The sequence below is a fragment of the Nothoprocta perdicaria genome, unplaced genomic scaffold (genome assembly GCF_003342845.1).
Source record: "Nothoprocta perdicaria isolate Ctin4 unplaced genomic scaffold, notPer1 scaffold_28, whole genome shotgun sequence".
Classification (NCBI taxonomy): domain Eukaryota; kingdom Metazoa; phylum Chordata; class Aves; order Tinamiformes; family Tinamidae; genus Nothoprocta; species Nothoprocta perdicaria.
Genome location: NW_020455510.1, coordinates 4,685,723 through 4,710,984, shown reverse-complemented (window position 1 = coordinate 4,710,984; position 25,262 = coordinate 4,685,723). Strand labels below are relative to the sequence as shown.

The 25,262-nt window shown below is 38.8% G+C and overlaps 1 protein-coding gene across 1 annotated transcript in view; it reads right to left on the bottom strand.

Moving 5' to 3' along the window:
- ANO3 (anoctamin 3) overlaps nt 1–25,262 on the bottom strand; it is a 121,604-nt gene that overhangs the window by 24,576 nt on the left and 71,766 nt on the right. Inside the window, exons 5-14 of the mRNA XM_026041143.1 lie at nt 20,899–21,057; nt 18,654–18,754; nt 16,105–16,149; nt 12,221–12,352; nt 10,729–10,835; nt 9,348–9,403; nt 7,753–7,874; nt 7,136–7,270; nt 4,676–4,772; nt 1,822–1,882 (exon numbers count right to left, since the gene is read on the bottom strand). Coding sequence (XP_025896928.1) covers nt 1,822–1,882; nt 4,676–4,772; nt 7,136–7,270; nt 7,753–7,874; nt 9,348–9,403; nt 10,729–10,835; nt 12,221–12,352; nt 16,105–16,149; nt 18,654–18,754; nt 20,899–21,057 — 1,015 coding nt within the window. The remainder of the gene's footprint in view (nt 1–1,821; nt 1,883–4,675; nt 4,773–7,135; nt 7,271–7,752; nt 7,875–9,347; nt 9,404–10,728; nt 10,836–12,220; nt 12,353–16,104; nt 16,150–18,653; nt 18,755–20,898; nt 21,058–25,262) is intronic.

Below are 25,262 nucleotides of genomic sequence, written 5' to 3'. Positions count from 1 at the left end.
CTCAGAATGACACGAGCTTCGCTCCGGGCTCAGTCCTTACCGACAAGCTCCCRTTTTCCCAAGTGACCTCGTCACCGCTGCTCCCTTCCAGCCGCTACCGCACAGAGGACGTTTGCCGCGGGAGAGGCAGAGCCCGCAGCAGAGCAGCGCTCTCCTCTGGAGCAAAACACTCGCCCTGCAGTCTTCCCCTCAGCACATTGCACGTGCTTTCCTAACAGCAGCAAATACCAGCGAAATTCTCTCGTGGAACTTCAYTCCGTATTGGTCAATACTACTAACGTGGTTAAAAACTAGACAGTAACAGTTTAACAGCGGGATGGAAGAAAACACCGGAGTTAACTACCTTGATGAGACCCTGCTCCACCAAATACTGTTTATTGAGGACTCGGGACACTACCACATTCACACCTTTTGAGGGAACAGATGCGCAGAGCTCATTTTATTTGGACTACTCACTGGTTGAAATTTCTTGGGGAAGATGAAACTACTGAGCAATGTGACTTGTGGCTCTCTAATGATACAGACTTATAATCATTATTGAATGAGAAATCAGAAGGCTGAAGCTTCTAATTTTCTGTCAAACTCATCTGCTATCTGCACAGCAGCCTAGATCTGCAGAGAGGTTGCAAGTGATTTTGGCACAGATTAGGTGGAAGAAATACTTATCTCCATATGGAAGGAAAGCAAKTCTCTCTGCCAGGTACACAGGCATCCTAAGAAGCTTGCTTTGGTTTTATTCAGTTGACAAGTGAATGTTGTGGTGATATAACAGAAGTGGCATCACAGTTCATCTGCTTGCCAATAACACAACTGCCTAAATGTAAATGACAGATTTACAGCCCTGTGTGGCTGAGCATGGGGCTATAAGGCAATAGAGACAAAGGGATACTGAGATGCCACCAGCTCTGTCTACATCAGTTACCACTTAAACTAATAGCAAAATGTATTTTAAGACTCTATGAGACTAATTTACAGCAATTTCAAGGCTATAACAGCAGGATTAGGAGCTAATGCACAAATATCACTTAGGCAACCAATTAAAGTGTGACTTTCAGTTATATTTTTATTAACTTCYAATGACTTAAAACCATGCACTTCTGTGTGTGTGTGTGTGTGACAATTTCATACTAGCAAAATTAATTATCACCTCTGTTTCATATCAGTCTTCCCTGTTTTCCAGGAGCAAAATGTTACTAGCTTCAGTTAGGGCTAATTTTATCAGCCGTTTCATGCTGAAACCACAACTATCTGACTGAGGCAGTAGCACATTGACCTTCTGGGAAAGGAAGGGCTGTTACCAGTAATTCTTGCTCAACACTGGTCTCTGGGCTAATCCCCTGGTTGGTCTGGGGCCCCGTGGCATCACGTGAGTGAAAAATTTGAATACAAATAGTTAAAACACTATAAACTTCTAGCATCAAATCATTCCCCTCCCTCTAGCTCCCACCAAAGTATTCTCATTTATGCCACTGCAATTCTCTATATCCTGTCATTTTTATTAACTCYAGACCATTAATTATCCTATGGGTTTGCCTCTAAAATGACCTCTACCTGCATGATATAAAATTTAGGTTTAAAGACATAAAATCATTACATTATGAATAAAAAATATTTTAAGCTAGTACTAGCATAGAAATTAAAGTACATACATGATGAAATCATAACATTTTTAATTTTACTTAAAAATATAATCTCCTTAACCTTAGTAATAATATAAAAGGCATAGGTGAACCAAAAAAAAAAAAAAAACAAAAAGAAAGGGAGGGAAGGGGAGGGGAGGAAAGAGAGAAAAAAAACCCCACAGAATTAAAACCAACTTACCCCAAATTGCCATGAAAATAGCAAAGAAGACAGTCCCTCCATTATCAAACAAATGTGTAACCTAAACAGAAAATAAACACATTATGAACAAATAATATTGCTGCTGTATCTTTAACGCCAAAGAACCACAGAGTACATAACAGAGAGCAGAAATTCTAAGGTAATAATACGAGGCCCTACTCCCATGTTTCTTTTACCAAAATATTTATCCAGGTCTGTCTTTCACAGSAATTTCTGATATAGGTTTTAGAACTGTCTGCCTGCTCCACAAATACTGCGAGCCGCTCTGGTCATGTCCAGACAGATTAGAAATTCCTGCACAGTCCCATTCATGCACTGGTCCAAACCTAAACTCATAGTTTTCTATTTTAAGGTTTTTAGAACCTTAAATCTCATCTGATTTTCTTCAGATCACTTCAACCATCTGAGCTGGCCATGTGATGTCCCACCTCTTCGGAAAACATCACTATTTATATTACAAAAACCTAGAGGCTATATAAGCAAGCCAGGGTATGAAAGGGCATTTGAAAAGCTGACATTAATATCAGTGTAGTTTCCATATATTGAAAGTTGGCAATTAACAKTGATTTCTTTAAATTTCTTAGAATTAAGAGTGGTTTAAGTTGTTGCCACGCATTAATAACTGAAAAACTTATTGAGAAGCACATGTCAGAATGAGGATCTGGAGAGACAGGAAAAGAAAAGGACAAGTGACACAGATGTTTTTGACATGTATTATGTTAAACTCCGCAGGCAGTTTACAGTGATTTTCTACCCTTTGAAATAAGAACCATGTGTCATAGCCTTGAAAAAAAAGAAACTTTGCATTTATTAGCACTGAGTCATGATGTGGTTTTGGGGGCTAACTGTGAAGCTCTTGCCATGAACAGAAAGCCTTCTTCGTGCCCCTGGGAGCACACAGGTTCTCAGGTTAGGATCTGCAGTCCCACAATCTCCTCTTCCCTGCCACAGTGCTCGAGTGATTTTCCTTCCTTCCAACCAGGCTGTCCTTATTGCTGCTGCCTAGCAGGTTAATAGGCTGCCAAGGGTATTTACCCACCTAAGTTGATCGAAACAGAGTTGCTTGCCTCTCTGCTTTATTCCTTCTCAAGTTAAATGATTCCAACATTCTGCACACAAGTCTGGCTTGATCCTTTATGGTACCAAAGAAAATGAGCATTTACCACTTGGAATTTAGGATCAACATGTGCAAGGTGTTCTCTGCATGGATCACATACTGCGACCACTGGATGCACAAGTATGTCCTTTCCCTCTTCTATTCCTTTCATCAAGGACGAAACCCACCAGTGTAACAGATATGAGACCAACTTTGACCTCACCAAAAATGGGACTCATGAATAAAGGCAGCAAATAAATACCTGACAAATACACTCAATAAAATACTTGTGAATAAATATCTGACAAATATTTATATTTCCATTTTGGATGTACATGTATCTGAATAAGTGATTTGGGATAAACTGCTCAGTAAACAGTACATCTTTCCAAGGAAATACAGAACCAAAACAAAGGAACAAAATCCTACCTTTAGCAGCATTAAACCTGCTGGGTTGGAGCTATATGTACCTGGCTCCAGATCTAGCACTATTTAGACACGGAGTTTGGGCTCTAATTAGGCAACACCACACCCAGAACAGAAACCTGAGAAGCTTAAACAGACCTGCCTTGAGCAGAGGCTTCGAGGCAGGAGTGGCATGTACTGTAAGCCTCAGCTCTCATCAATCCACATGCCTGGCTGATATCATCATCATCATCCTCACCACCACTACATGGGATAGCCAAAGCTCTGCAACAACCCTGCGCTCGAGGGCAGGGCACGACAGCAGTGGGACTCCCTGGGGCTGAGCACTGACTAAAGAGTTCACTGCATGTGCACAGAAAGGATAACCTGGGTTTTCTATTATTTGGTTACAAGCCTGATATTACATTCCTTCCCCTACAATACAAGCTTCACTTCAAGGGGAGGTTTTAAAGGGACAAGAGAAGGAAAAAAAAAAATAAAGGGGGGGAAGGGAGAGGRTGAAACAAATGGTCACTAACACGAAGGAAAAAGGCATCTTTGTTTTGCCTCCAGCTTTGACAGAAACTTGGCAGAGAAAACATCTGCACTATAGGATTTTTTTTTCTATTGCTTAATTCTATCCAAACTTCTCCTAAACATGGACTGGCAGATATTAAATAAAGCCCTTGAAAAAAGTTCTAACGGAGTAAAATACATGCACAAGGTCTTCTATAAACAAGGCAGGTCCCTTGACCATCAGGTCCATGGAGGGTCCAACTCACTGCTTGTGCCCTTGTATGCTATTACATAGTTACTTATTTCCAAGTAACAGGTAAGGATTAAAAAAATTGATTCCAAAATGAATASCTTCCCTAACTCTTCAGCTCTCTGGTTGTGCATGAAGAAAATGGAGAAGTTATGTTCCAACTATAAAACCTGAGTACATCATAACCCTGTGTAACATAAGAGAATACCTTTACGAGCAGAAAAATCAATCACCAAATATGGAAGCAAAACAAGTAGTCAATTACAGGGGAAAAAAAAGAATAAAACCTTCCAAGGAAATCTTTGTTGCCCAGGAGACATTAAACTGATTTAAAAAAAAAAAGTATTTAGGATGAAAATGGGTGAGATATTCAGGCAAATCTGAGAATCTTCTCTTAACATTTCCGAGACTTCACACTTACTCTACATATGAATTCCAAGGGTTGAAAACTCTGAGAGGCAACATGTTTTAAAGGAACCTTTCTCTGGGCAAAGAAGGGTTGCCATTATAGACTCAAAGTGGCTTTTTAGACAGCAAGTACGTGGGGAGCAGCAAGTTCCAGTTACCTTGGCGTACATGCAGCTTTCATTGAGCTTCTGGAGCGTGCAGTTGCGTTCGCACATAGGACACATGATGGTTTCGTTTGCCTCGCAGATCTCTTTGCTTTAGCATTAAGATAGGAAAATAAAGGTTACAAGAGGTTTTAGCATTCCTAACTGCCTGTGGTCTCCCTCAGAGGTCATTATGTCTGCACTATACACTATAAAACTGGATCATCGCTGGTTATTATCCCTTCAGGATGATGTGGTGTCATCRACCACTCATACTCAGAATGAAGCACATAATTGTCTTGATGAAGGCAAAAAGAAATTAACAGCAGGTAAAAAAATGAGTTTTCCAACATATTTAAACTGCAGTGAGTAAACTTGCCAAAGAACCTCATCGACTGGTGGTCTTTCCCCATCCTTTATTCATGCTGGGATGCAGAAGAGGCCCAAAACAATCCCACTAGAAATGCAGCAGAACAAACCAACAATTTATTTCCCAGTAAGTAGATCTATTAAATTCTGCCTCTCAAATAACAGTAAATAGAAATAAAAGGTCACGCCTGCCCAAATGCTATGTACAYGATCTTAGGTCCTACCTCACGCACCATCATTAACTAATTAAAATAATTCACTGAGACAGACCCTACAGTGCAATGTGGGCCTGGCCAAGGGGTTATTGGCCCTTGGGCTGAGCAAGCACAGACAGTCACGTCGGAGCTGCACGGCCATTCTTGAAAGAAAAGAGCACAAACAGAAAGCCTCCTCCTGAAAGCAGCTTTCAGGACCTCTGGAAGCCCCTCCACATACTCACTAACTTTACATTTTTCCCAGTTGAGCTGTGGGAGGGTAAATATATTTTGACCCATTTCAAAGCATATGAAACAAGAAATAAACGCACACCATCCGCGTTTTTGTTTTGGTATGTGCGAGTCCTAATACCACTTAAATAGAAGCTACTCTAAACTTTAGAGATGCTCCCAAATTTTGGTTTGGATTCCTTAATTGTGAAACTGCACCTTCWGAGGCTTTATTCCAAGCTCCCTTGCTCGTCTAAACACAAGAACATCCTCAGCTCCAAGGTGCTTCCAGCAAAACCACCTGCCCTGTGTGTCTGTGTAGCGACAGAGAAGGGCTCTGCTCCCTCTTCAGGCAGAACCAACAAACTCCTGCTGCTAAATACGGCCGGGCACGTGTGTTTGCTCACACGAGTCCGTTATACTCCTGCTTGCAGGATGTGTTTTGCTCATCTCTCCTGGGCCACCTTCTTCCTCCCTGCATTCGCTTACTCGCTGGGTGCCCAAGGTGCTGGGCATAGGGAAGGGAAGAATAAACGGCATTTTCTCTCCGCAGCCACTGGAGGGAGGCTACACACCAGCTAAGCCAAAGCCACCTCCGTGGTGCTGACAGGGAGAGGGACATCCCTGAAGAAAAGCACACAGGCTGCTCGTGCTTTACGCKGCAGCCACTCTGCACTGTGTTCATTGTTTAACACAGAATATCATTGTTCGATGCTTTAAAACGATACTAACRCAGAGAATGGTATCATAACGATAACATAGTTCCTTGAGCAACACTTTTACTACCTTGTATTGCATTTAATATGATTTGAAGTCATAAAATCACTCATGAACTTGGTAATAGAAGACCTATAATAGCCCCTCAATTACGGCACAGTAATGACAGTAACACCCTGTGAAATGCAAGATAAAGACAATTCCATAAACAAAGATAAACTATGCCTGCCCAAAGTCTAAAAAGCAACTTTGAACAAGGTCAAAATGCTCAGAGCAGTTACTGCTCAGTGTGATGACACCCAATGCAAACCTTTGTARCAGAGGGCTTTCCTCTGAAATAGTTCCCAAAAGCACAGTCAGCCCTTACTGTCACACTTGCCACTACTTCTAAACTGACATAGTCCCTCTCCGAGGGAAACCCTAACACTAGGAAACTTGAAAACTCTCTTCAATTGGTTAATCTCCCTTAATTCATGTTTTCTTGCTGCAGTTTACATCAACATATTGGAGAGAAAAAAAAACAAAAACATCAGATTTTAAGTTCTATGACATTTACACTACATTTAGAGGGGAAAAAATTGCATAYACAACAAGGGCATGAGCTAGGCAAGGCTAAGTAAATGGAAGGCTCTGCGGCTGCACTACATGCTGGCAGGTCTAGGCAGGACGGTTCTAAAGAGGGACATTTGCTCAGCTTGCCCACCCGCCAGGCTTCGCTAGGCTGATAACCATTGCAGTGTATTTTACAGCTGAATCAGTGTTTGGTGGGTTTCCTTACAGCCAGAATGTGAATTACTGCAGATGCAGCACGTGATGTGTTAAGCATCCAGCCTGRTTATCCCATTTGGTTATCATTTCACAAATATCAAATTTGGAAAGCATATAAAAGTTTAACTATTTAAGCAGCATCAGTAGGTTTTTTAAGTATCCAAAGGATTTTGTATGTTTTTAACAGGGATTTTACCTTACTTGGCTGGAATCCATTGTAAATAAACCATAAAGGAAAACAAAGAGCCCAACAAGGGCAGCGGGGATAAGCATTCCAGTATACCATCCCAACCAGGCAAAATACAGCCCAATTTTTTCACCAAAGTATCGCCTACAAGAGAAACAAAAATACATACGTTGTTTAAATATAAAACTCACAATGACCCTGTCTTCTTGGTAGTAGAATAATTCTAAAAAGGAGACTGGATTATGAGTTGATGCTGTAATTATTGGCTGAACAGCAGTCCCAAATCAATACATTTTAATTCAGGCTGGCATGATATTCTCGTGATATCAATCGTGCTCTTACWAAAGCAAGTATTTTATAAGATTTAACTGATGTGGCCTGCAATTTTCATGTTCTTTCACTGCCACGTGAGTGGATTTGTGTGTCTTTATACAGCCTCACTTAAAAGAAACAGGCAAACAACAAAAGACAAGCCAGAAGAAACAGCGCGTAGAATCTGTGTCTTATTTTGTCATATAAAATAGCGGAATTTTAACAAATTTTACAGTAAAACACAGGGATTTTAGCACTGTGGTTATCATGCTATTCACCTCACAGAAACAGGCTGCTTTTGAAAGAATTTCTACCTGATTAAATCCAGAGGTTGGTATTTGTACCACATTCCCCACCGTGCCCAGCGCTCGTATAACAGGTGCCTGTGATTCTGCGCTCCGTGTGTTTTGATGGGATGTCTGCTTTTGTGGCTCCCCTGAAAGGTACAAAGACATAAAACTATTTTACTAGCCACTAAGGAAAAGACATGCATTTATTAGACTTTAAAATACAATTATAAATCTCTATAATATCCCTGTTTTTATTAAGCCAGTTTCATTTATTGTGCGTAACTCCAGGAAACATCACCTGGAGCTAACACACAAGTTTGATGCAAGGGATGTGGTGCAGGAAGGCCACTTTCTCTAGGAACTAATGACAAAAGAACAGGACAAGACTACACAGAAGCAGCCAGCTCCTTATGTGCACTGTTTCTATTTCAATAGCAGATGTTTGTGTGCTTCAGCCTATCTCCTTGTTTCACAAGTTTTCCCAAGTTGTCTACATGCTATTTATTTTTCTCTCCTACAAAATTTCAAAAATTTCTACTCTATCAGCTTAATTCTCCTCTCCTAGATACATCCTACGATTTGATTTAATCCCTGATTAAAAGGATAGAAAAACACATTGTTTCTGGTCTTTCAAGGATATTTTTTTTCTAAAAAGGATGAAAACAACAGAACTGGCATTATCCTCAAGTCCACACAGGACTCTGAGGCACTAAAATCAAAAGACAGCACCAGTCTGGCCCAAGAGGCCTCCTTCCAGCCCTTGCTTGATGTTCCCGACAGCCTTCAAGAACCCTCTCCTGCTCTGCAGTGTTAACATTTAACTGAAGTGTTACCAACGATATTCAATTATTTATCTWAAATATTCCTCCTCAACATATCCTTGTGTTCAATTATTAATACTACATAAAAAACTGAAAAGCAAACTGAAAAGCACAGGTCAGCCCCTGAAAGACAAGATCATGTCTCAGCATCCAGCCAGCGCCACCAGAGTTCGCAGCTGCAATTACAAAGCCACTGGCTGGGTGATCATAGCATGAAAGGCGTTTAAGATGACTCAAGATGTGTCTTGCCTCCTCCTTTTCAATACCCAAAGGCTGACACAAAAGTCCTGAAGACAAAGACACATTTTTCATTAATTTCACAAGTTTATAAGTAGCCTTTGATCTACTAAAGAAGACATTTTCAAACACAAGTTATCTACAACTACACAGAAACTACTCAAACAGGAAATGATTAACTCATTTCCCTAACTTGATCCACCACGCAGTGTATCAGAAAAATCAAACGTTTTGTGTATGACACACAGAAGTAATTTAAAGCAACTCATTGGAACAACTCATGTTCTTTTTAAGAACTCCACAGACAATGTCTATTTATTAAAAAAAATGAGTGAATATAACAATATTCTAGATCAGTATGAAGCTGCTCCGGAATATTATTGCAATGCTTTGATAAGGCAAAGTCAGAAAGCCAACATCCTATTAGGACTATAAATAAAAAAGACTGAACAGATTACATAGCAAAATAGGTTAAAAGACAAAAAATTAGTAGTATCTCTGAATATTAACAGAAGTTTTATTTTAAATAAAAAATACAAAATATAAAATTAAACAGGTTACCTCATGAGGAGGAAATGCAGCTTCATATGTTCCATTATTTAGTAATCTATTAATACCTAAGAGGAAAAAACATAAAGAGATTAGATCTCCATTAGATCCCAGGCCAATTTTCTTTTAATGTTTGTCTTCAAGTAGCACTAAATCTCAAGCTACGTCCTGAGAGCATCACTTGCCATTAACAGCTCAGGATGCTGTTAAACACATCAGCGACCAGCTCTAAGCAAAGCCTTGAGGTTTCTGGATGTGTCAAACTAGAGGGACTTTCTTAAACCTAACGCCTGCCCCGGCTCTCCCCTAGCTGGGGCTCGTGCCAGACCAAGGGTGAGAACACGGCCGCAGTTGTGTCGCATTAATCAGAGCGTGGGATACAGATTTCATGGCTGACCAGATGATCCAGCCCACGGAGAGTGGTACGGACAGACAAAGGCCTGCAGGGTTAAACCCAACCTGTTTGTTGTTATTTTGTTTAAACACAGCCACAGAAGCTTGTCTAAGATGTGTGCTCTGCACAATACCGGCTTGATTCAGCTCCTGGGAGGTTTCAAGATAGATCTGCTATGTGATCAGCCTAATAAGGAATGAATAAATAATCAGCAATAACAAAGAGATGCAATAACCTTTGAAAGGATACCTGTAACCAACAGTTTCCTCAAGAAATAAGTTCTCATGCATGATTTCAGATGTGCTTACTTCAAAATTATTATGCCAAATTAAACTCAAAATGAGGTCTGCCATCAGCTTCAGGGGGATTGGATATGAACCCTTGTTCCCTGCACTTTTCTTATGACTGCCTTCCTTCACCAAGCACAGGCAACAACTTGCTGTAATTTCTGTCACCATCAGAAATATACACCTCTAAGTACAACAGTGTGTGTGTGTACATATACACATATATAAAAATTCTTCCAATAAAATTCAAAGTCACACACATCTATTAAAATGAAGAATCAGAGCTTCTGAGAAATTGTACTGCAATAGGAGTGTCCTTAAATAAGCTCAGTATAGCTCACATTGACCCTGTGGACTGTAAGCCTTGTAAGCCAGCAGAACTGCTAGGACCACTCCCAGAAACCTCTCCTTAGCTGATCTTTAATCTRATCTCTGCTTAAATCTGATCTTTACATACTCTTCAGTGTGGCTGGCTATCAAAGTTATCGTTGCCTCCCTGATTTATTTTAAAATATATTATGTGAAAAAGCTGACAATTTTTCATTGAATCCTATGACTATTGATGGTCATGTTCAGTCAGCTCTATTGTTAACTGAATAAACAGATTTTAAGGGGTGGTAAAAACTGAGTTTACTCAACTGATACCTGTTCAGGCAAGTAAGRCTAGCAAGTGTTCACATCTTCAAGGGAACAAAGCACACAGCATGCTCACCCATTTTGGATTTGCCATCTTCATACTTTGTCCTCTGTAGCATGTGATGCACTATTCTACTTCGGGTGGAGTTGCTGAAGAAGCTGTCTTTATTGTTTATGGTAAAACTGTTGAAAAAATAATGTTTTTAATATGCAAAMCAATGCATGGGCGTTGGAAACAAAATAGCTCAATATTCTCTTACAGTGATTTAGTGCCTCTTTCCATTTCGGGGTAACTGCACAGGGTGTAAGATATTACATCTCATCTCTGGATAAGCTGTTAAATTTTTCATTATCCAAGTTTATTGTGAGCAAGCAACTACACCAACTAAAGCAAGCAACTAAAGCCACTAAAATGAATATTTTTCTAACATCTAGATCATTTCTATTTTGAATACAAATCTAAAAATACAAATCAGATCTTCAGAAGTAGTGAGGATTGTTCTCAAATTTGTTTTACTGATGAATTCAGCCTATGTCTGGGTCAAAGAACTATTAGGACTGCTATTCAGCCTGGAAATAGCAGTCTCCCCACACCGGGCACTTGAGTAGCAGCTTCACAAGTCTCTTCCTTAGAGATTCGCAGGATGGAGCCAAGCCTTTCCCATCCTTCCCAAATGGTTCTGATTCTGGGAGCCAAAAATCTGACACACAGGAGCTTTCCCTTGCTCCGTTGTGCCAAAAGTGACACTGCTGCAGCTCAAAACTTCAGCTGACTTGGCTGAGAAGTGACACCAAAAACAGGTGACTAAACACAGTATAGTAAACTACTCACAAATTGAGATAACAACACAGTTACTCTGCCTTTCCAGGCCTTTCAGGAGATGAACATACTGCTACTTTACTGAGAAGAAACTCCCTCTAGTAAAAGTTACATTTTTTACTGTAAGTGAATTTTTCAGTACTAAAGAACTATCCCAAAATAATCTAAAAACTAAGAAACCAGCAGAATTTAAGTCTTTTACTGTTTTCGCCCTTAAAGAAAATTATATTGAAGAAAATAGCACTGCTAAACTACGTCACCCTCAACCYGCTGATCTGCACACATACATATCATACAGTTCTTCCACGGATACATTTACACTTTCACAGAAAAAAACGCTCTTCAAAATGTGCATTTGGTTAAAAAGCAGCGTCTCTGTTTTTAGCTTGCTTCCAGCTTTTCCCAGTTTCAACAGATGCCTCAGCTTGGTCTCAGCAAGTTTTGTAATTAAGCACAGCGAGCAACAGTCTGCATTTTGTTATGTAACGGAGAGGAACACCTCCCAACCAAAAAGGCTGTGCTCCTTTTTCAGGCAAACGCYGGACTATGCTATTGAGCAACTGTCGAGTGGTTGTCAGAGGGTAGTTTTTAATCTTTAGGAGAAAACCTGCAGGAAAAAAACCCTCATCTATGACAGTGGGTATTTGCTAGCGACCATCTGTTACTGGTGACCTGCACGGCACTTGCTGAGACGTGGGAAGGAAGCCCCGCCGCGGGCTCGGGGCCGCCTTTCCCGGCTGGCACTTACTGGTGGATGCGCGCGCGGCTGAAGGGGGCCGTGTAGCAATCTGTCTCCTCCAGATCCGGCAGCGCCTCCTTATCCAGCTTCATCGGATTTCTGGGCAGCCAGCTTTTCAGCTCTCTCATATTCCTCTGCAAGCTGAGACCACCAGAAGTCAGAGCCGCTCGCTCGCGTTTCTCATCAGCACATCCCCAGCAACGCTGCCCTGCAACCGAAATCCGGGCCCCACGTTCTCCCCACTAAGGAGCCCCAGGAAAACAAGCAGTTCAAAAGCAGAATAAAGGGTGACGRTTTGTGACCTCGTCCTGCTCGCCTGACTCAAGCACAACTCATCTATAGTTAGTGAGGTTAAGGTTTCAGATGGTGTTGAGATTGGGGAGAAAAAATGGGGACAATAGATAAAAATCACTAACAGACTTGTAGGCACAAAATCATTTTGCAGGCTGGCTCATTTGCGACATCCACTGGCCAACACAAGGTCAATACTTCCTCCCTCCCCTGGCAACTTCGACACTAAATTCTTTATTTATTTATATAAAGGACTGCTCAAGAGAAAATTTTCTGAATCAAATCACTGCCAGTTTTCGTAAAATCTTATTCTGCAAGATTTTCTAGATAACTAGATTAAGTTCTCCAAATTGTTACTATAGTGAACAAGATGATCATTTTTGTTTGCTTTCCTCTGTATATATTTTACACTGGTAACATTCATAGCTTTTTTTCTGCTAGAAACTTGTCCTCTCAGGACAGGTTTTACAGAGAGAAAGAAATAGTGTAATATAGTTAATTTTACAGGGCATGCTAGAAATTACCTTCTTGCAACTTCAGTTTAGCACTCCTCAAAGACCTCTATTTTTCTCATACTGAACTGCAATGAAAGGTGAATATTTAAGGACTAAATCTCATTTTACAGGAAGGCTCCTATTGTGAAACCAGAAGCATGTCAGATCCAGAAAAAACACAGATTTTCCATTTAACTTTGCCCTATAATAATGCTAAATGAAGAACAATAGAACCACCATGCTCTCAGATTTTTTAGTTGATATAAAGAGCATGATATTAGAGCTTTTGGCATTAAAAGACTTGGTTTAGAGGATTTTTTTAGTGTTAAATAGATGATCAAGGATAAAAGTGAAAATTTTGGTTCAATCTCAATGAGCAAAAAATGCTGCCTTTATGAAATAGTATTGGTAACACAACTCTACTTGATATTATGCTTTATGAACCAAAGATTATAACTATGTGCAGGAAGCTGAAACAAAGCTAACTGCATCCCTTATGTGCCTCATTTATTCAATAATATTTTATCCTGAGAATTACATTATTGTAATTGTAAGAGGCTCTCACACTACTAAGTTTCACACAGCRAATCTAAGTATAAAGTTTTCATTTTATTCTCTTCATTTTTCTTGGTTCAGGTGTCGATTTCTTTAAAAGCTACAAAAATATGTAAACATAAAATATCTGATTTTTTTCAAGACATTATTTTATAGTTATACAAAAAGCTTCAGGTATTTTCCCATCAAAAATATAAAAAGGATGGTAGATGAATCTTCTCTTAGAGAAATAAACCATTTTTTAAAAACCCATGTCTCCTCAACATGAAATCATGACAAACAAATTTGGAATAACCTAAAAAGGAGATTTATGTTACATTTGGAACTTCTCCTCTGAAGTAAAAAGGGGTTTTATCTAAGATGTGTTTTTTCCATTACCTCACTGGGTTACTCCAAAACTCATTCCTTCAAATAGCACAGAATATTGCAGCTAAAGACCACATCTCATCTCCTCACATGTAAAAATAATCCAGCCCAACAGAGCTCTTCGCTTAGCTCATGTTCTACAGCGAGCTGAATTTCATGGATGTTTTATTCCAAATGATCGCCAATTCCAGAACCTCTTTGAAGAATTTTTTTTAAGGTATGTAAATAAATAAGCAGGGAGATAGCACACAGGTAGGTCTCATGAGTGACCCATTATATAAAAACCATAAGCACTGCATTTACCTCCAGATACCTTAATATTCTTTTGCAGTTTTGTTTGTTTTTTCTTTAAGAAYATCTGCAGATAAATGTTGCTATCAGATAAACACAAAAATAAGTTCAAAGCAAGCATATGTCATGGAGTCTAATATAATAATGTCATAGCATATTCTTAATTGACAACTCATTCAAAATCTTACCTTTGATACACCATGTTTTTAACATACTTTATTCTAACTCATATACCTTACTCTTATATACTCCACTTTCCAATTTAGAAATACTAATGAGATACTTGCTAGAGTACAGAAAAGTATGAAAAAGCGTAAGAAACATAAAACAGTTACAATAGTAGAGGTTGGAATGACAGGACACGTATGGCAGCAATTTTGGAGCTTGCATATGCAGATATAGTTTCTCCTTYACACTATCAGTTAGTGCACAGTACTCTTTAATGTACTAGAATAAATAGTCACAAAAAACCATCTCCAAATTCTCCCAAATAATACAGCACAGGAAACAGTATTTATCTCTAGGCAAAAATTATTCACCTGCCACCAAAAGTATTTTTTGAGTTTGTTCACAGGTACTCTATGGGTTTATTTGCATGTTTCAGACATCTGTGCTTTTAAATAAGGAGTTTTTTTTTTTTTTTTTTTTTTAATTTATCATCGAGGACACAGCAGATGGATGACAGGTAAAATAAGACCATCTTCCAGTAAAGTTCTTATTTTGCCTTTGCATTACAATTCCCACCGCTTACATTTCTCATAACACACATGAAAATGAAGCAAGCAGATGAATGACTGGGGAGAGGAAAAAATGCAGTTGTAAATTTATGCTACAGATTATTTTATTTCAATATACCTTGTTAGCCTATGTAAACCAAATTTTCTCGCTTTACGGTTCAGCAGTTTGGGGGGTTATTTTTGCTACCTGATGATCTTGCAATTGCTATCATAAGACTATACAAATTGTTCCCGAGAAATCACGAGAACTCAGGATCATCTAAAGYAATGACAGGAGAAGGTAACTGGAATCCCGTCCCAGGATGCCTCCCAAGAAAAGCTGTGATAGAGAAGCGTTCCAGAAGATTTCCCTCATGCAGCAATTTTCATCTCTCTTCCACAGTTCATTAGGATATACACAACATCATTATGTTTTACCAGAGCAACAGGGAGCAATTACAGCTCACAGTTTTCCCCTTATCCCTGCAGGTTCTTTCACCTGTTGCTGCTGCTGCTGTTGCTTCTGGCTTACTGCATTTGCCTCTATTGACCCTCTCATGCCATCCTGGGTAAAATGCTGGAGATTCCCAATTTTGGAGGCAGTTATGCTATAACTGAATGCTTTTCAAATATTCATATTAATGGCAGACTGAAGATGCACAACTTAAATCCTAGAGAGCTCAAGATGTTTCACTGCAGTTGTTCCAGCAGCTATGAAATAAAAATTCACGACAGACTTCAACTTCTGTGCATCGAGTTCGTCCTGATCAACAGGACACGTTAGAGAGAAGTTACGTTTTATGTGTTTAAGCTTATAGCTGACTAGTACAGCTTATCCTATAAGACATGATGCACTCAAAAATATCTTACATCTTAGTGACAGAAGATGCAGCTACAGAGATGACCCAGTATTAAATCTTACTGACAGGATGAGGTTTTTTTCCTCCTCCTCCTTCCCGGCATAAAACTTYTTACTTTTCTAAATAAGATCTGGCAAAGCTTTACACTACTGCATCTTGTTGCAGCTGAATATTTTAGCAGCTTGAATTAGCATATATTGAGTTTTCAGGAAAGCAATCTACTCCCCAAATTGAGTGGATAAATTTACAACTGCAAACATGGATTTTCTTTAGCGGGGTGACTATTTGACAAAATTAGAAGCTACAGATCACCCACCAACCTGCCCATGGTTTTGCTCCTCCAGTCAGTGTAATAACATTTTTTCCTGAAAGAACAGCAAAAATCAGCTGAGAATAACCAAGAGGCAAATGAAAGGGACACATACATTATCAAAGACAATTGGACACATTATAACTTAACATATAACAGACAGAAAAGTGAAAAACATTTTTAAAAGGCAATTGAGATACAGAAAGCCATTACACTGCTCTGATTTCACATACTTTCAAGTTGGAAAATTGTTTCTGACTGGCATTTTAATTTTTGATTTCATTTATACCGATGTAATCACTAATTCATTCACAAGAAACCCACTCAACAGAGTTCAACTGCCTTCACATTAGTATTCCCTCCATGTGATCTCTCTTAGTATTTCTTGACACCATAAACTCGTTTTAGAAAAATCACCACAAGTCTTCATGGTATTAAATACCCTATGCACGTTATGCATTAAATAGCATTAATATTATAACATTTAATATTAATGCTATTTATTAAACACTGCACCATCATCGCTCTCTTGGGTACCTCACCACTTTCCCTTGACATTTTGCAAGCAACTGAAGAGCATTACATACCCTCAAAAATCTAAGAACATTACCTGAAGCAATTACTTTTATATTTAAGTTCTTTTAATTAAAGCAAACTATTTAGATACTTCAGTTCAAGGCTTAGCACATTGTTTTTCAGTCATTTGCTTCCCCCTTTTCATTCTAACATACCAGAATATAATTCTGCTTCTAAGTAAATGAAGTTTCCCTCGGATGGCAACTTATTAACCTATAATCACAGAAAAAAGAACCCCTATCTAAGAAGATCTACAGTTGCTCATCTCGATAGTATTTGAGATTYATTAGGGTATACTAAAACAATATCATTATGAGCATATTAAAAGGAAAGGGGAAGAAATATAGGCTAGAAACCACATGACCACAAGAAAAAYTCTGTATCTACCAACCAGTAGCTTTTCGGCAGGCAGAGACTTGATAGAATTAGGCAGAATAGCAAAAGAAACAAAGAAAAATTAAAGGCTTTTAAGCCATTGCCGTTTTGGGAACAAAACAAAACAACCCCCCCCCCCCAAAAAAACCCCACACTTCAATACCTTAACTGTTTTTAACTGCTTTACGTAGAGTCTAGCTAAATTAGAGAAGCATCTAATTTATTCTTTATACTAAGGCATAATTTGTTTCACAASGGATACTCGTAGACACAGATGAAATGAATCTTTCGACTGCATTTCTGAAATACACTGTAAAGCTTCACATGATTATCAGATATACACTGCTTGTTTTAAAAGCAAGCAAAAACCCAAACACTTTAAACTACAGGCCAATGTATCCTGAGCTTGCTCTTGTRCAAAGCAGTCAGAACAAGCAGCACTTGTCTTCCACACGAATCASCCCGTTACCATAAACACACACTTTAAGCCCAGGACTTAACAGTTAATATCACATTTATCACCAGTTCTTATCATAAAAGGTCCTATTTAAAGTGAAAAAGTCAGCCTTTCTTTTGCAAAATTTGGCCAATTTTATCTGGCATGGACTGCTGGTCTGTTAAGTTATTAAAAGGATGAAGAACTTAAACCTGTTCTAAAACCCAACATAATGTAGTGACTCTAGCTATCAACGGGGGTGAAAATGATTTTTTGGATAGTAATTTAGAACGCTTATGTACATATTTAAACACACACACCACTATATTTACACGTGGACAAAGGATTGTTCAAACCAGAGAACTCAAATGGCACTTTCCTATAGTCTTAAACACACAAATCGTGCCTATTACGAAAATATTTTTCATAAAAAAAGAACTCGAAGGATTCATTGAACAATGTGAAAGGTCAGGATAGAACTGGAGAATTTAAAACAGTTTTTTGAGCTCAGGGTTCTTCTGCCTGTGTTTCTGGCTTGGGATCAGTGCAATCAGCAGGGACGAGCAAGGTAGAGCTTAGGACAGCTCAAGTGAGAAAGGAAGGCTGTGAGGGTATCCCCCCTGGGTCACACACAGCTTTGCCATCTGATTACCAGTTTAATTCCTGATGGCTTCAACATAAGCAACAAAGCTCTTCCCTCTCTGGAAAAATACAATTACTCAAATGGAAAACATTTTTCCCCTGTAAGAAAGCAGGCAACATTACAGGAGAGATTAACTTGCCTACAGTATTTATTGCAAAAAGAGGCATGCCAGGGTTGGTAAATAGAGGATGTTTAGCACACAGATAAAGGACCCACTTTAGCAGGAGAAATTTCTTTAACACAGAAATCCAAAACCGTGTGTGAGCCATTAGCAGCAAGTTCCACAGACAGACGCTTGATTGGACTTGCATTTAAGCCTGCAAACAAATGCTACAGGTAAAAGTAAAAAGAACACAATGTTTTTTGCTTTTTCCTCTCTCCTTACCATCTTCTTGAATAAAATATATAGCATACCTGGCACAATGCAATGAGGGGATGGCACTGTACCCCTAGGGGAAGTTCTACATTTTTAAAATGAAGCAATGAATTCAAGCTCCTTAAAATAAAAATAGTTTCCACATTTCAGTACCTGAAAGGCATCCTGATGTTCATTCTTTCTGCATACTTGCACAATGTCTCCCATGGACAGTGAATTTTAACAAACATGATATCACTGTTTGTAACAGCTGGCTGCAATGAAGARTAACAAATAAATACACATTAATAATTCAATCCAAAGTGGTATTCAGGCTTCTAAAATCATTCTTCAGGCTCAAATTTGGCKTTTAGGTCCCAAGCGCCTAGGCAGGTCTGAAAATACTCAGAGTCAGAAGGAAATTAGGAACATTTTTTTCCCCAACCCCTGAGATACTAGCAACTGTCAAAAGGTATTTGTAGCACAGAACTTGGCTCACAACCCCAGCAGCAGCACAGAGAAGCTCTCCATGGTAATTTTTGACCTGGATGAAACGTGTGCATCCTACAGCCCCCCCAAACCATCCTAGATAAGCAGTTTCTGGGTCATTCCGTGCATCTCCTGTTGAAGGAGCGTGGTGCTCAGGTGCTGCCAATACCAGAGCAACTGAAGGAAGGCTGCAGGTCCCACTCTGCCAGAGCAGATCATCTGTGCAGTAGCTAAGTAATTGTCATCTACCATAAATTTATAAGTGTGGTGTCCGTATGAGTTTAGATTTTAGGAGCACAAATGCTACACATAGATGTTCTCCATCATATATTGATTTGCACATAAAATGAGACGTTCAGTATTACAGGCTCCTACACTTGTCTTTTCTACTTCTATCTCAAATTATTCTCCCAGATGTATTTGTTTGGGTTTTTATAAGCAAATACGGTTTATAAAAACAATTCAAATCAGATGAACTCAATAAGAGCCTCTCAAAACACTTGATTAATACAAGGTTTAGCAATGGAAGATAAAAGTACTTAAAGAGTTAGTAACATTTAAGATATCCACAGTTTAACAATTCTGTAAAGTTATTTCAGATGTCTGAAGCAGTGCTTTTAGGATTTCCATTTTCTCAGTTACGTCAGCAAAGAGTGCTCCTATGAGACAATTACACACCAAATATCCCAGACTTAAAACTATTCCTACCTGAGATATAAATAGAGAACTGAAATTATAAAAACTTTTTTCTTCTAAAATATCAAAGCTTATTACCTAGTCCTGGAAAAAMTACTCTGATATCAATAAATGTCCCCAATTTATTTTTGTTTCCCTCTCCTCTCTCTCGTAGGCTCCAAACACTTCCAAACTTTAAACAAAAACTTGAAAATATTTTCACATTTTCAGTCATTTATGAATATCCATCATGCTACATCAGTTAATACTTGCAAGAATAACTCATAAACAGCTAAAATCTGATTGTTTTAACACTGARCAAGGAAGCAAATTCTACTATGTTGAAGAACATACATCATGAAAGACCTATGAAGTATGGAAACTTACTTCAGAATGGATTAAACTAATATCCTTTTTCTAAATAGTCCATGAAACAGCAAAAGTCCATGGCAGTTTTCCTTGCTCTGACTTCCTTTATATTTGTCCTATCGTTATCAATATCCCAATCACAAGGGCAACAATTAAAGGTTTTTTTGGTTTTTTTTTTCTGAAATGGTGCTAGAGGAACAAATAAAGTGTTTGTCCATCACTTCATAGAGGCAATTGAAAACTCCTGAGATGCCACCCACTGCAGCATGGAGCACCACAGACTCCTGCACAGCAGGAGCATGCAAAAGATTTGCATGTCAAAGCAAACAGCACCTTCTTTATCATATTTAAAGGTTGACTGTGAGCACCCAGATACAATTAATTCATCTCTAATATAAGCAACTACATAAAAAGAGATATTAGTGTGGAATTTTGGCAAAGTAGGCTGAATCAGATCAGAGATCACTGGACAAAAATCATCCTCTTGCTTCTTTTTTAGAAAGTCTTAAGATTACTCTTGATACCAATTTTTCCAGTGCCTATTTAAAGAAAGTTTTAACAGTGAAAGCTTGCACTAATCATTAAATTTAAATTTGCTTTTTACCAATACCATAGTAATGGGTCCGTTCATTAGCTGTGCATGTTGGTGTGTCCATGCACAGCGTTTTAAACACAAGCCAATTAAGCTATTATTATTGCTTATTTAATAGTATTGAAAAAGCACTATTAAACCAGTTAATCCTGTGTCCAATCATTCATCTGGCTTGAGGGGAAAACATACCACATGGGAAGAAAGAGCCTGACCAGAAATGCGTGTCAGGGTTCTTAAATTCAGAGGACGCCAGTCTTGCGAGGACTCTTTTATACCACAAGCTACCAGACTCACCTCCCTTTCCAGCATCAAGCCCTCAGCTCGCAAGTTCTTCTCAAACGTGCTTCTTTTCTCTACCTGTGGACTTGACTTTTTGTAGACCAAGATGTAATCAATGCGTTTCTTGCCATCTTTGAAGAAGAGGCCTGAGGATGCCATGGCATTCGTTTCACTCTGGAGACGATAAAATAAATATATGCTAAGAATGGCCTTCACAAAACAGGTCTGTTGTGAATTACATGTAATGGAGCGTTTTCTAAAGTATGAAAATACATCTCTAAAGGACAAATATATCAAGAACRAGCTAAATGAGCAGTTTCTCCTGCATCAGTTACTCAGGATTTCAAATTAATTACAATGAACTGAAACCATGATGAGCATATTCTACCTGTTATTATCAAAAAAGCTTTCAAATTAAGGCATAGYATATATGGATATGGATTCCTGTCCCTACTGCACGGGCAGCAGGAGTGCAGTAAGGCTGTCTGAAAAATCACTATTTACTGTTTCATTGGGTAAGGAGGAAGGTCTAAACACATACATACATAACAACCAGGCACAATTCATCCTTTTTACTCTGCTGCTTACTCTTTCAGAGTAACATGGTTAAAAAAAAATACCACAAGAGTGAGAAAATTTCAAGAAATGCAGGATTAGACCCCAGCAGTGAAGACAGACACGGGAGGAAAGTCATGGGGATTTTTGCACCTATGCAAATCTTACAGAACAATCACTCTTAAACACTCTGCAAGAGAGAAACCATTAAAAACATAAAGAAAGACTTCGGATTTGAACGTTTTCCTGAGTGCTCAGGATCAAGGGCTTTTCAATGCCATGTTTGCAATGCTTCAATCTTGCCTRGTTCCTTCCCACCCTGCTTGTAAACACAAGGGATGCTCTGACCTTGAAATGGGAAAACCCACTTTAGAGGCTGCTACTGAAAGCTATTTTTATGTTGTCTTGTGCGTGATTCAGAAAAGACTGTGACTTTATCGACTACTGCCAGACTATGAAGATGTTGAAACCTGAAAAGATAAACTGTGAAGTTATCTTTTTCTGGAAATTGCAGCTCTGATTTTTAACATAAACCATCTAGAACAAGTAAAGTAATTTTTAGCAAAATGTTACACTGAAACACATGGAAATCAAAATCTATTCCTGCCTTATGAGGTACAATTATTTAGGATATACTTCTGAAACCAGCATGCTCCTTGAGTAATTTGATACRAAATGTTTAATATTATATGCAATAGCATGCTTACTGTTGATAAATAAAAGCATAGTTTAGTACTATGTCAAGTAATATCATTAGCCTTATTAAGAATTTAGAGTCAATTATACGCATAAGTGACCAGTAAAAAGAAAAACAATATCTGAAGAAAAAGGAGGCAAATCCAAGCAAGAAAAGACRGACTACGTAACCGAAATCCATGCGAACAACATTTAGATACTGTTCAACCGCAAAACAAACACGAACCAACAGAATACTCAATTTGCCACCCTTTAAAAAGAGCTTCTATTTGCAATGGCACATTTTCAGTGAGACTGAAAGGAAATTATCAAAAGCACCAAGATATGCTCCCTACTTCCAGACTGTATTAATGCCTAGCTCAAATAAAGGCTCAGATTTCTGCAGCGTATGACATTCCTTTAAGCATCTATTAACCAGCATTGCATTATTTTGTGTTTCAAGRAGTAAATTGCTAACACTGAAGCCTCTGACCGCTGCATCCGCCTTCTTTCCTGCCAAAAAAGGAATCAAGTCTCAGGGCTTTTTTTTGATTTACAGCCATATTAAAGCCCAAAGAGATTGCATATACAATAATAATATATAATAATAATATAATATACAAACAGCTGACATCTAGAGCCTATTTTCTTTCACCCTACTAAATTCCCTTACTGTGCACTTTGGTCTGATGTAGAGTTTTATCTAAGAAACCGAGAATTGGTTCTTTGCATTGATGGAAAATTCTCCTTCCCCTTCTTTGGGGTAAACTAGGGAAGCCAATGAAGGGAAAAAACTGTTTGGGGAAATCTCTGTCTCATCCTATTTATAGGGTATCAGTGAAGTCCCGAGAGAAAAGGGGTGACTGAAACATAATTTCATGTCGCAAACTTTTTAAGAGTGTCACCTGCTCTATGTTTGGGGAAGTGAGAGAAGTATTTGTAATTTACCCTAACAAGCCAATTTGCATTGAAACTAGGACTAAGATAGTGCACAAAATAACTAGAGCTTTACATCAAGACCCGCTATTCCTCATCCCTTTCTGACTGTATAAAAAGAAAGTTTTAAAAATGAGATGACACCATCTAAGACGCAGAAATCCTGTCTCCATAACATCCTATATTTTAAAAATACTAAGTATGACAGCAAGACTTGTTGCAACATATTGCTTCTTTTCCTTTCCGTTATAATTTCTAGGTGGTTTTCATTAGTTCTGAAATATCTGCTTYTCTTCGGTCTTGGAAAGAGGTTTTATTGAGCAGATGAAGAACTATTTTCCTCTCTCAGACTAGCRGCAGTTTGCAAATAGGCCCCTCCAATGCACATGCTCTTGTCAGGGCTCTTTGGGTTTAATGCCCAATAAATATTAATGGTCTGCACTGCCAGTAGAGAGACGTTTTCCATCTGTGCATCTCAGGCCACCTTCAGAGAATTATTACCTTATTCTCGCAGATGCACAGCTATAGCTGAGCACTCCTGAAGGCACTTAGCACCGTTACGCAGTGAACCAGAACTACACTTGATCGATTTTAGCCCTGATTCACTTTCATGCTGCTCTGGTTTCCCCTCCGTGTAATTCTGGAGCCATGCTGTTCCCATCTATTAGCAGGAATATCTCTGGCAGTGAAATTATCTGCTGGCTGAGGCATTTGCTGCTCGATATGAAGGAGCTTCAAAACGTACAGGGAGCAGCACTTTTAGTTACCAGGATGAGCCGAGGTATCGTGGGCACTAGCAGCACCTTGCAGAGCTGGTCCTGCTCCAAGGGCGACGAGTTACCTGAGCAGAGACAAATGCCCAGTGAATCCAGCTCGTGGGCATCCAGCCCAAAGCACATCTATTATTTAGCTGCTGTTGTGAAGCTCTGATTCATTCTTTCACCTTCTTCTCAACAGAGCAGAGCAGAGAAGCATCAGCAGTCTATTTTCCCCCGCCTTCAAAATCCTTGCTCTCAGAAKCAGGATATATTGGCTTGCTTCACAGTTAACTATTTCTCCTTCTGATCTACTGCARTTCTTCACTATTTGCCTTCAGCTTTTGGCTGTCTCATAGCTTGCAATTTTTACAACAAACAACAACATGAAACCAAGTATGAAACAGCGTGAAATTCAAAAATATTGACATTGTCATCCAATTAAAGTTTACAGCTTACCCATGACAAAAGCCCGTTTGAATTTCTATCCAAATCTGSTACAAATAGTCCCCTTTCATATTGCCAACATGGAAGGATGTTTCGAGAAACTGTTTTTCAAACTCTAATTAACAAGCAATGGCCTCTTTACAAAGTGGGAACAGCTGCTTAACTGGCTCTTTCTCTCTCCAATTAATTTACATAGCACAACTCACAGAAATTATAAATATTTTAGTTCCCCAGATTTCAATCTACTAGTCTGCGCACTAGATGAGACTTGGGCCGAGTTTAACCCCTACACAGCAAGCAATATTCCAGCACRATAAACTGGAACATATCTCAAAACACCAGGCAGCCTTTAGGAGAATGGCAAGGTGCACAGTAGGTTAGGCCTCAAACTTGCTGCACTTGGTTCATTAATAGCACACCTGCTAGCAAATTTTGCAAGTCATTGAAGAAATAATGACATATGACACACATATATATATATATATTTTTAAACCACTAGTATACCAGTGCAAACCGCCTCCAAAGTGATTTATAATTTAACTTTGCAATTAAACAAATCACAGAATTATTTTCATGGTGATCAAAAGCTTTGCTGCAGCATTCTCACTTTTAAGTTTGACAAGAAATCATTTTTTTAAAATGCTGAGAACTTCATTAGGCCTCTGACTCCAYGCACAATCAATCTGTGCAGAGAGAAGAATGAAACCTGCAGTTACTTAGGCTACCTGCGGTGATTGCCAGAATACCTCAGGTGCAGCAAGGCAGTACTGTCAGGTCTAATCATTTAGGAGTCAACTGTTCTGAGAACATTCAATTCTCCAGTGCCTTAAAAACTACACAAATAAAACTATGTATTTATATTTAACTGTAATCTTGGAAGGGGTTGTTTTTGCATCACTGATCCCTGAAAAACAATATATTCTTTTTGCTTTGGGAAGGACTAGAGGAAAAGATCTATCCTCACGCTATGGAACGATCCCAGGAGTGACAGCTATGTTTATGGGCCGGGGG